Below are 12,368 nucleotides of genomic sequence, written 5' to 3'. Positions count from 1 at the left end.
TATTAACAGTATCGCTTTGAATACGAGCCTCGCGATTATTAACGTTGATAAGTTTGCGACAGGAAAAGCTAAGATCGGCGAACGTTGCAATAGCGTAACGACTTTTTAGGTTCATTAACCGATTAGTAAATCACAACGATGACGTGTGCAGATTTTAGAATAATTTATGTGAACGACGACAAGCTGGGTTCGCAATAAAATGCAAGAAACTTCTCGGCATTCATAAATAATCACATAAGCCGGTGAATGCAAAAAGAGCGTATGGCAGAGATAAATTTCGTCTCGAGAGGACAGCGAAGACACATGGTGTCATCTTCGTTGTTCTAAACGTAGCTCGCGTCGCAGTGGACGCGTATACTAACAGTCAACGAAGCCTGTCGACCGTTAATAACTGAATCGCGTATTTTACGCAACGGACACCATAATCGTGCATCGGTACTAACGCAAAAAAGCTTGATGGATTCCGTGAGTGTCGAGTAAATTTTATTCCCCCTATTTTGAATTCTTCGGTAGCGACCGATTCACGAAAGTAAAATAAAACGAGTGTCCTTCTCCGTAGCTACTTCCCGCAGTGCTACTCGACTCGTTGAGAAACGCTTTCGAAGTATTCGGTAAAATTTCAAGGAAGCGTATTGCGAAAGGAGACTCTTGAAAGGAGGTGAAAAAAACTTGTCCATCCAACCGACATCCTCATGAATCTCGCGCCTTTGAGGACGATTTTGCGGCTCGTAATGTCGTGGAAAATTACGCGCTTCTGATATTACGAGATTGTTGAGGAATGAAGGGTACCAAATAAGCCGGTGATCCATCATCCCTCTCTCTCTCTCTTTTTCTCTCTTTCTCTCTTTCTCTCTTTCTCTCTTTCTCTTTTTTTCTCGATTTCAGCAAACGTTTGGAATGGGTGCTAGCACTGTTCACGTATAGAACTTCCATCGTGTATTTCGCATAAAGAAAATCTCTTGCGCGTCTCTCATTCTCTCGCGTAGAGAGTCTCGGACACGTTGCGGTTTTCGTTTCGCCCTACCGGCCGGTGTGTTGCGGCTGCTGTGCCGTACCAGAAAGAATTTGAGATTTACAGCGCGGCCTAATACACTCGCAACGAGAGGACGATCGTAAATCATTCTGGGCCACGTGGAATTTATTAGTCGAACGCGGACGCAGTGGTTGCAAAGGCTGAACTTGCGCGTATGGGTTGCGCGCGTCTAAGAGCCGAGCGCTCTCGTGAGTTCTTCGCTACAAGTCCGTGTGTATCGATAGAAAAGATCATCATCGAGACGATATTTCTCGTATCGATAATCGATAACAGTACATAATCTATCCTATCGTTCATTTTTTATTTGTTTCTTTTTAAGAGACTAACCTAAACGATTAATGCCAGATCGTCAACAAATCAACGAATCACATCACCTGTTTTATTAACGGGGATTGATTCTCCTTCGAGACAAATCGAGCCGCAGCGACCGGTTAAGAAGGAGCGAAAGACCAATCAGCGTGCTTCGCTTCCAGTATCGGCTTTTACAGTGCCTTCCAGGCGTACTTTATAATCTGTCGTTCCACGGTACAACTAGATAATAAATAAACTCGTCGGAGAATATTCCGAGTGGTTCACGAGTCGACTCCTACGACCCGCCGATGAATTTTTGGTAACCTCGAGATCGTCGTACTACTCGTAAAAGGAGAAGGAGAGAAAGAGAGATAAAGATAGAAACAGAGAGAGAGAGAGAGAGAGAGAGAGAGAGAGAGAGAGAGAGAGAGAGAGAGAGAGAGAAAGAGAGAGAAACAGAAAGAGGGACAGAGAAAGACAGAGAGAGAGAAAGAGAGAGAAGATATTCCCAGTCTCGATCTTATCCGTTTTCCGACGAAGCATCGACTGCCTACGCGTGAGCCTTCTTCCTCGTTTCTACTTTGACGGACGTTTGAATGTACGCTCGCGCGCGGTTGCACTTGACGCAGGACTTCCTGACGTCAATTATGCGCATGGCCGATCACGTAGGAGGGGGTAAAAAAAATCGCGAAAACTCTCGCGGGAGAGAAGATCGAGAGTTTCAAGGTGGATTCTCTTCTCGCTTCTCTCGTGGAAAAGACTCAGGCGACTATTTGTCAGAGCTTGAAAGACGACTGCAGATCTGACTCGCTAAAGTTCTTGTTTCTTCTCTCTTACTTTCTCTCTCTCTCTCTCTCTCTCTCTCTCTCTCTCTCTCTTTCTATCTCTCTCTGTTCCTTCAGACGAACGAATGGAAAAGGAAAAAGGATTGAGAAGGGAAAAGAAAGAGAAAGAGAGGGACAGAGAGCTAGGCTCTTGTCTCGGCAGGACAAGGCACGTTCTTCTTACGTGGATCGCGGGTACAAATCGTCGCGGTGAGATCAAAAACCATGCTTGCGTTCGCCTTCAGGGCTGTGCCGACGTCTCTCACGGACAGATAATCCGCCGTATAATTCCGCCATGGAGGATCGTTTGCCGTCTGCGAAAACTTTCACGGTGCTCCATAGTCAGCCTCGTGATATAGATATAGTGCGATAAGAAAACTCGGTAGGCGCGTGAGCGCGAACTCGAACGCACGCCTACGTACATATATCTATGTATGTATATATATATATATACCTATATACAAATCTGTATGCATATATAACTATATGCATTCGTTTAACTCTTATTGACGAGGCGTGTCCTTCTACATGTCATAATGCTGTCTACATAACAAGATGCAAATGTAAACAGGGGGGGAAAAAAAAAACGGGAGTCTTGTAAAAATATAAAGTTTCCTAAAGGTAACTATTACAATGAGACTTCGTTTGTTTGAGGTTAACGTCGACGTTAACGCGACGTCAACGATATACTTTTCTTTCATATAAACGTCTGTCACTGTTATAAAAGGTAAAAAACAAAGATAACCGAACGATAATCGAAGGAGTACGAATAAACGGGATTCGTCGAGTTCCACGCCTTACTGGCGAGAAAACGAACAAAAATAGGGTTGTTCACCCCTCTCGAGCAGTACATGCCACCGAATGCCTCACATTCTCTGTTCCGCCGCGCTCTCCGTCGTCTCAGTAAGAAAGGATTTTTCTGCGGTGAGCTAAAATTGCCGTTCTCCACGTGGGCATAGATCGAACCGGTATCAGCCTTGCAAGGCTGCTTGTGACAAAGCGAGTTCGCTTTTAAAGTCAGGTAGTAAACTCGTTGTGGCGTGACGCTCTCAAATGTGCACTCAACGAATCGGCGTACCGTCCAGGTAGGCCTCCGCACATTTTTCTTTGATTTTTATTCAGACGCGACGACGTATCGCGAGAACGTGCCCATGCGATACGCCAGCGTGCTTTGGCTATCGCTTCGCATAACGTGCGATAAGGGCGAAAGAAAAAGACGATTCTTCAAATACAGCCGCAATAAATCCACCACTTTTGCCGACTTCCTCGTGGAATTAACGAAGAAACTAATAAAGATAATCGGTAGAGCGTGAGACCAACGAATAAATGCAAGATATTTATATCTGAATTCTCTGATAGTATTAGAAGAAAGCTACATAATATTTTTCTTTTTTATCTTTTTTACTTTTCTTTCATTTTTTTTTTTTTTTTTTTTTTATTGCTTTCTGGAAAGAAGAGGAGAAAAGAAGAGCTCATTATTTTCCACTGTTTGCGATATTACAACTTGTAAATTGCTCACATTGTCGAGCTTAACTTAATTACTTAAACAAATTGATTTAAGAAGGCGCGCGAGCGGCAATATTTACTGGCATCTGCTTCGAGTTTCAAAGATCATCGCGTGATTCCTTACGGAACACACGTACGTATGTTAGTCGACAATTTCGTATAATTATTTCTTCAATTACAAATGCTCCTTCCCGATCGCTTCCTGCGTCCCCGAGCGTGGCCGATTCGGTGAAGATAACGATAATGTTCTTACCATATACAGTTTAACCACAAAGTCAAAGAATACGCATCGAGTTTAGATTGTACGTATATACATAGGTATACATGTTTACATACATATATACATGCCTCGCGTATGTAACATCGGAAACGTATCGATGAAATTATTCAATTTGCCTTCGAGTGATTCTTATCTCGCGCACCGCATCGAACATTACTCCGTAACGTAACAACTCGCTTTCGGCGAATACATTCGTATACATATGCGTTTATTACATAACCGGATATGACATTATGTAAAAGCGAACGAGTGTCTCTTTTCGCGTGCGTTTTACGATAGTCCACTGAGCCTCAACATACTTTCGACAATCAAAAGCACGTATTTTCCCTAAGTCGGTCGAGCGTGCATGCGATTTGTCAGAAGACATAGTAGATACATTACCTATATACATATATTCATAAATACGAACATACGAGAAATATTTGAATAAAACCATCGACAACTTAGAGGTATAACGTTGAAAAGATAAAGATTTCTTTCTTATAAGTCTGATAAATTCGATCGGCAAATTCGTGCGAGAGTCACGCGAGTAATTAATTCGCGAACGTATTCGCGTGTAGGCACAATTGTTCACCGTAACGAGCGAAAGTTGCATAACTCATCGATACCGCGGTCGACGGACACTCCCCCATTATGAAATTCCAGCTTAATAGGCTTCCGGCTGAACGTGCGTGCCTGATCGGACCCAACGGCCTAAATACCAGCCTATGCTGCTCTAATTATTATTCCAGTGGTCGCGCTTAACTTTTTCTCAATTGACTTTTTCATCGACGATCCAACTGAGAACCTGCTCAAAATATGCACCTACCACGAACGATTCCGTAAGAGTTGACGTTTACTAAACGATACTGACAGCTGCGCTGGTAGTTCAAGATGGTGCGTTTCGCCCACGCGAGGATCGTAACGAGCGACATCGACATAAATCAACTTTTTAATGTATTTCCAGATACTTTCCGCAGCTACTACTATGCTGACGTACCTAACAAATAAGGGGACGTGATGACATTAAAGAAAATAACAAACTCACGAGAGGAAATATCCGTCATTCGTTATTCTTTATTTACGTATCGCTGAATACAAAACAACGAAGCAACGAGATGAGTCGTAAGACAAGAGAGTTGTTGCCGTTCACGACACATAACGGAATTACCTATTCTCCATGATGATAATTAATTCGATAAAGACTCGACTTCGTATACCAAGGGATTGCGGTGGTACATAGCTAACAGTCAATTAGGGACAACCGCAACGAATCAATCGACGGTCGAAGGTAGGTAGAAGTGGTAAGGGGTAAGGGAGAAGTAGGAGAATCAAGATCGAGAACTCGATGTTCGTGGGGTCGATGCTAATTCCTCGGGTCGACATCGTGCCCATGCTCGCGTTCGCCCATTGGTCCATACCAGTGGCGGCCCCTTTTGTTCTTTTCACTCAAGAACCGACGATATATGTGGAGCAACCTGGCGACGATCGTGATATGCCAGCCGGCGCCCACGCTCCTGGGCAACTTTAAAAGCGTTATGCCACCTTCGCCGCTAAACCTTCTGGCCCTGACCTGCCTCGATCTCTCCCCTACCTTCTTGTAAAGCTACGCCCTCTTATATTTTCCGCCTTACCGCTTACCGCCCTTCACGTTCTCCATCATAACTCTATAATCTATTATATATAATATATGGTCGAACGAGCGCTACTATTTGGAGAATCCATTCTACGTTAGAGCACGACTATGATTCTGTATAACGAGCACGTGCAAAAGGTGGTACGATTTAAATAAGGGAGGAGCATCGTTTTGGTCCTCGATGATCAAGTTGTATGACATGTAACGAGACGCAAGTACATAGGTACGTATGTATATAAACTTAAGATAGACCTGCCCATATTGCGCATTACGCCCGAACTCCCACGCTCGAAAAGATTGCTAAGCATCGATTCGACGAATGGCGTTTCATTCACGGTAAGGCCCACCTCCGCTTTCAGCGACGACAGTCGTAGTACGTTGCAACAGGCAAGAAAAGAAGGCCCGATGGCTGACGATTGCATTCGCCATCCACTGCAATCTCTCTCCCACTACGATCAACCTGTCCTCCTACTCTAATGCCGCTTGTTGGGCCACCTCTTTCCGGGAAGAAACATCATCGTCGACCATTGGATGCTACGAAAATCGAGCTACCGATTGGCCAACAGCCGGTCGTACCTCGTTTAGAAATCTTGTGACTTTGCGCGAAGAACGCAAGATTTTATCTTACGCGATACGTCCCGAATGCAGATTGACTTGGTCTCGTTGAGAATTCAAATACGACAGTACATTTTATCCTAGGTATAAAGAACACACACGTTACGTAAGTTATGTAAATTTCTCTTCTTCATTTGAATGTAATTGGACGATTTGATTGCGTATTACTAGATATTATAACGTGTACGAATCTACGATTAAACTTTTTCATCTCGGAAATATACCTCATGTTAAATTGTTTGGATTTAAAATCGAAGACAGCAATATATAATTATGTCAGGTTGATAGACCGTTGAAATTTATAATATCTACGAGTAGATGGAACTTTAATGGGGTCTTTTCGTGTTCGTTGAACATTAGTTCTTGTCAATTAAACTAACGTTAGATAAAGCAATTGACCCCGACGATCAGAGGGCTTACGAAAATACTATAATCAACGTTGCAATCCATTTATCTATTCTAGAAAACGCAGAAGTAACCTTTTGTTTGATCGTTATTATGATACATTTTGTAAAATCGAAAGGAGGAAAGATATCTGTGCGTGCGAGCACAGCACATACACGGTATATGCACGAAGGTGTCGCTTTTCATTGCGGTCAAGCTAAAGCTATTCGAGGTACGAGGAAGTATTGAAGTCGAAGTCGACAAGCAGGGAGATCGATAGGAACGAACAGGATTGATGAGGAGAAAGGTGGTGAGCCGTTGAGCCAAGAGCAGCGTGCCGGTGAACGAGGAACGTCCGCGAAAAAGAACAGGAATAGGAATGTCGGTTAATTTGTAACCACGTTTATCTAGCACGATACCGGTGCGTACATTTTTCTTTCTTGCACTCCATAAGCAGTCGCACATACATACATAGGCACGCGCGCGAGAAAGAGAGAAAGAAAGAAAGAGAGAGAGAGAGAGAGAGAGAGAGAGAGAGAGAGAGAGAAAGAGAGAGAGAGAATGATAAAGAACGATTACGCGCGAAACGACTTCGATCATATGTAGGTGGTAACTTGAAAAGTTCCTCGTAATATCATTGACTGTATTCTAATCGCGAAGCGTTTGTAGTGGAAACAAAATTGTTACCGATAAACAAATTTTCGATTGAAAAAAAAAATTAAAAGATATAAGAAGTATACGATAACGAAAGACAATAAAATGTTTCTCAGAACGTAACCGGTATTTTTTAAAAACGATAAAATATTTTCCGGTTTTACCGATCTCATTCTTAAAAACCGGTGAGAGATCGGTTAAGCTAGATTCTTCTTGCGTGTACGAAATAGCGCCTTTTTATGGCACGTTTCTTTAGACAGCAGCAATACTTCTAGTTCCTATTTGAGCAGAGCTTAAGATAGATTGTACTGGTCGCCGTCTCTGGCGCCAGCACCGTACGATTTCCCTCTTAAAGAGCACTTTTTCGTTGAACTGCTTACGTTGACGTACCACTCTCGTGTACGACGGGTAAACGTGAAACGGGCTGTACGCGATCGCGACACCGGCGAAAGCTGCAACAAACTTCTACTATACCGGTATTCAAAGTACCGGTATATACAACCTATGTTTCAGCCGTGACAGGTATTTACTACTAGCCACGGAAATACGTTACGCTCGTTCGCGTACTCCACGCGTATTAGAACCGTTTTTCCAGAAATTCAAAGAATGCATGAAATCTTCGGTATGAAACTAACCTCTAAGAATAGAGAAGGTTCATTATATAAGTAGTGACTTCCTGTAATCACATTCCACGCATTCTGAAAAGTATCATTATCCGACACCTTAAGTAGAATCTCCTACGTAAGAATATCATTGACTATGATTTAATTTTCTTTGAAAATGACGATGATACGCGTCTAATCAGGAAGTCCGAAGAATAACGAATATTGTATTTCAGTTGAGTCTATATTTTATGAATGATTAACTTTATATCTTCCTGGAATCTTTGATGAGTAGAAGAGACAATGAACGTCTGCTAAAGTATAGCTAAGTCGACATTACCTACTTGAAACGATCCAAGTTCCAAGTACTTTGGAATTTACTAAAGTAGATACAGTAGCAATGTGTTCCAGAAATGGAAACAAAATGGATAGGAATTGTATACCCCGAGATCAAGAAGACTCCCAACTGAACACCTTCGCATAAGGAGACGACTCCTCTAGGTCTTTCCTTCCTCTAGGACCACAAAACGCGAAACGAAGAAGGATAAGAATGGGGTGTGGAGGGAAGAAGAAACGCGTAAGGAAAGCGAATTTACGAGATGATTGTCCGGTTACCCTATTCATTCGGTACGGAATCTCTAAGAGGATCTCTATTGTAGATTATTGCGCCATTGTCCATTGTCGCCCCTAAACCCTTTCTTCTAACTTACTCGCTTCGGTCTTTCGTCGACAGCAAAGTAAAAAAAAAAAAAAAAAGAAAAGAACTTGTCAAGGACGAGGAGAATCCGTGATAACAATTCGATTAAACGAAAAAAGCTTTTAAGATGATTTCTTCTTTCATACGTTCACTACACAAGAAATCCTTTTTAAAATAGAAAACCACACAGCTTCGACACGATTTGCCAAGTACTTCCGCCGACATTAACTTTCAAATTGCGAGCGATTCGAGGTAGCTTTACACTTGACACTTCTCTCAAGATATTCCTGTCGGACGTTCACTCACGCAAGATGTATCAAAGAAAATTATGGTCCAGCGTCAAGACGTCTACATTTGCCAAGAGAAATGTCAGAGGGAAACTTCATGCACGAAGTGTCAAGTCCAAGCCCGGTTTGGACAAAGAAAATTACCGCGACTCAAGTGTCAGGACCGTTTATATAAACTAAGAAATGTCAGAGTGAAGAGACACGTAGTGAGTATGTTCCCGAATACTAATTTTTCGATATATATATATATATATATATATATATATACATATGTAGAATATATACATATATGAATATATTAGTTTTTAAAAATATACTAAACCTTCCGAATTCTTCGATAAAATTTCTAATTTCTATATTACGATGATCAAGAGAAACTTTGATAAAGCATTCGGAATGTAGCCGAAACATCTTTCGATGCAAAAGACGGACAACAGTAAGCGAGCAGTATAATTCCGCGTACTTCATTCTCTATACACGGATATATATCCATGGTAATTCGAGAAACATAACTCAAGACCCAGTGGAAAGGTGCATCACGACCACCGGCGTACCAAGTCGGCTTCTCTTTGCTACTTTAGCTGTCCGTACCCCTTTCTCTTTATGTTCGTCGCGCACGAAGACCGTCCTTTTCTTCACCTCTTTCACCAAAGAGAATTCAACCGAATGTGATGACTTTTCACAACTGAGTATATACCATCTTCTAGGTATGCAAGGTAAGCTCACTCGGGTCCATTCAAACGTTACAAATCAATTTCGATAAAAATGAGATGGAAATTATTCGGAATACGATTGATGAAACAGCTATTTGTGCTTCGAAGATATTTCAATTCGTAAATATTTATTTTAAATAATTATCATATGAGTATATAAAATTTTCTAAAGACATTTGAACATCTTTTATAAGCGTAATGAAGTCTTAATATATTCATATTCTAAGAAGTAACATATAATATATAATTTATGTTGCGACAAATTTACAAGATCCGACGACTAATGCAAAAGATAAAATTACCTGTCAATAATTTTTCTAATGTTTCAGCATAAGAAAACACGTGTTATATTACGATATACCTAATGTGATACTGCCTACCCACGTATGCTAATAACGGTGCTTCTTTAATTAAGCATAAAACAAGTGAATAATAATTATAGGAAATGAAATGCTCTGACAAATGCAAAACTTTTTCATTTACGTTTATTTAAGTAGCGTTCTAACACCATTTTTTAAAATGCCTCAATTAATAGAATTGTCGCCTAAAATAAATTACCGAATGATCTCTACCTGCTAAGTTTCACATATTTACATAAAGTAAAAGATAAGAGCTGCAAATTATAGCCTCATTATATGGGCGTAACACCCTCTTCACAAAAACTAATGAGAAAGTCGTTTACCTTACGATATAATTACACGTAAATTATTTCTGTTATAATATTGAAATTAAAATTCATTGTACACATATAAATAGATCTACATTAACATATAGCCATATATTTGTATTTAAATGAAATTAAAGCGATTTTATTAGCAACTGCTTATCGAATGGAAATGTAATATGTATGTAAATTTGAACAAAATGAAAGATAGTAATGTCGCATCAGATAAATAGAATAATGAATATATATTCGCAATAACATATGAACAAAAATTTGTGTACGTCTGTGTGTATATAAAAAGAAACTTACCTTATAGTACCGCTCTGCTTATGCTTGCCGATGAAAAAAGTCATTATTCCATCGGGTATCTGCTTTGCCCACGGTGGTTTTATCCAGATCAAACTTTTGAAATGACCGGCATATACTGCTGGCATAATCCAATTTTCGATACTAATATCCCTGTGATAATGAAACAAAAATACATTTTCATTTTATTCATCGATTTATATAACATCTATACATATATTCTCTATATTTTAATAATCATAATAAAATAAGTCATTAATTTCAATATTTCATTACTGTTTGTAAAATTATTCTAATAATTCGAACATTTTCATCGATGTTTTATTAACACGAAGAAAAATGTGAAATTCCTTTTCTATGCACGATGCAAAAACATACGAAACGTGCTAATTTTTGTTGATATTACACTGACAACCGTTAAATGCCAGTTTTGGAATGCACTTCAGATTATTTGCATCTTTGAATTCATCATATAATATTTGTATTATATATAGATATATAACTACTGTATATTAAAGAAAAATACAATTTATTAACATGTAATGTGTCTAACGCGAAAAATTGTCGAAAATATCGTCGTACATATTATTAAGTTTTAATTGAAAATATCATCACTGGATTATCTAAAAGTTATGCTATAATATTTCAAATATTATATAACTTTATAATATTATCATAATTATAATGCTAATAATTATTTTATATAATAAATTATCATTAATATTAATTAATGATAACTATAATATAATTATCATTAAAATTAATATGCATACCCAAATAATTCATCCTTATTCCATACAACATCAGCTGACATACACCTTGGTATAAGCATATCTGGATGAGAATCAAGATGAATAAACGTATTTCCTTCAAATGGAAGATGTTTTGAACCCAAACATCGATAAATGAATGGTAAAACCTAACAAAAGAAAATTCAGAAGTTATTTAATTATTTAAGAATTCTTTCTAATTATTTAAGAATTTCAGATAAAAAATATTCTTAACCGTAATATATACGTACATATATACGTATTATTTAATATAGATTATTTTAATACATTTATATTATGGATTTAGGATATACACGATTAAAATGAACGAAAATATATCATATATGCTTGTATAAATATAATCATACGTATTATTTGTATGGAATTTAAGAGCGATAAAAAAAAAAAAACGAACATTTATGGAAGTGAAAACCGTTAACTGAAATTGATCGATAATCGAAATTATATCGAATTTCGATTGTTTTGTAAATGAGCATGCGCGAGTGTATGAATCCCGAGGTAGCTCGTAGCGCCACCGGCGGGAGAAAAGAAAAATAAAGTCGTTCGGAGTTGCGAATCACAACGTAAACAAAACAGAAGAGACGGATCAGCTAGGACGAATACAGACGACACTCTTATCGTTAGAGGTCGTACGTACCTCATCGTGATTTTCAACAATGTGGATCGGTGTTTTTCTGAAGCATTTACGTTTGAAAGGCATATTGAAGGAAGCCATGGAAATCACTAATTTTCAGCTAACACCAAAATTAATCGCGCGTGAGAAAGAACTCGATACGACGTTTTCCGATTAATACGACACAATACACTCACGAATACGATTACATAGACTCCCTCACGCGAAAGCACGTGGTCAACGACTGAAGTTGTGCTAGGCGGGAGCCTCAAACGATTATTTCGCGAATAAAAGAGGCACGCAACGGGTTCCTACCCTGAATTCTCTCACGAGACGAGTTTCGTAAGGTGGTGCCTTTTTTTTCCATTCCTCTTCCCCCATCTCGCTCTTCCTCCTACCTCCCTTTAGATTCTCCCCACGTCGAAAAGATGCCTCAGAAACCTGATCTGCTTTAACTCACAGCCGGCATATATAAATTGTACAAATATGCGTG

The 12,368-nt window shown here is 39.4% G+C and overlaps 1 protein-coding gene and 1 long non-coding RNA gene across 5 annotated transcripts in view; one reads left to right on the top strand and one right to left on the bottom strand.

Annotated features, from left to right (window-relative positions):
• LOC118441528 (uncharacterized) overlaps window positions 1-10,480 on the top strand; it is a 76,863-nt gene extending 66,383 nt beyond the window's left edge. The window contains exons 1-4 of one of the 2 annotated variants that reach the window (XR_014981846.1): window positions 4,676-4,810; window positions 4,881-8,994; window positions 9,161-9,504; window positions 9,831-10,480. This is a non-coding gene — a long non-coding RNA (uncharacterized LOC118441528). Of the gene's footprint in view, window positions 1-4,675; window positions 4,811-4,880; window positions 8,995-9,160; window positions 9,505-9,830 lie in introns of those variants that run through there. The other variant, XR_014981845.1, reaches the window with a different exon arrangement.
• Window positions 1-12,290, bottom strand: part of MESR6 (misexpression suppressor of ras 6) — a 450,575-nt gene extending 438,285 nt beyond the window's left edge. Inside the window, exons 1-3 of one of the 3 annotated variants that reach the window (XM_085655244.1) lie at window positions 11,900-12,290; window positions 11,245-11,390; window positions 10,475-10,624 (exon numbers count right to left, since the gene is read on the bottom strand). In XM_085655244.1, coding sequence (XP_085511370.1) covers window positions 10,475-10,624; window positions 11,245-11,390; window positions 11,900-11,977 — 374 coding nt within the window. In that variant the 5' untranslated portion in view covers window positions 11,978-12,290. Of the gene's footprint in view, window positions 1-10,474; window positions 10,625-11,244; window positions 11,391-11,492; window positions 11,623-11,899 lie in introns of those variants that run through there. The other 2 variants (XM_035866000.2, XM_035866007.2) reach the window with 2 other exon arrangements.
• Between the last annotated feature and the right edge of the window lie 78 nt (window positions 12,291-12,368).

The sequence above is a fragment of the Vespa mandarinia genome, chromosome 2 (assembly GCF_050613455.1).
Source record: "Vespa mandarinia isolate Hongniang chromosome 2, ASM5061345v1, whole genome shotgun sequence".
NCBI lineage: Eukaryota > Metazoa > Arthropoda > Insecta > Hymenoptera > Vespidae > Vespa > Vespa mandarinia.
This window is presented reverse-complemented; position numbering and strand designations above follow the sequence as displayed.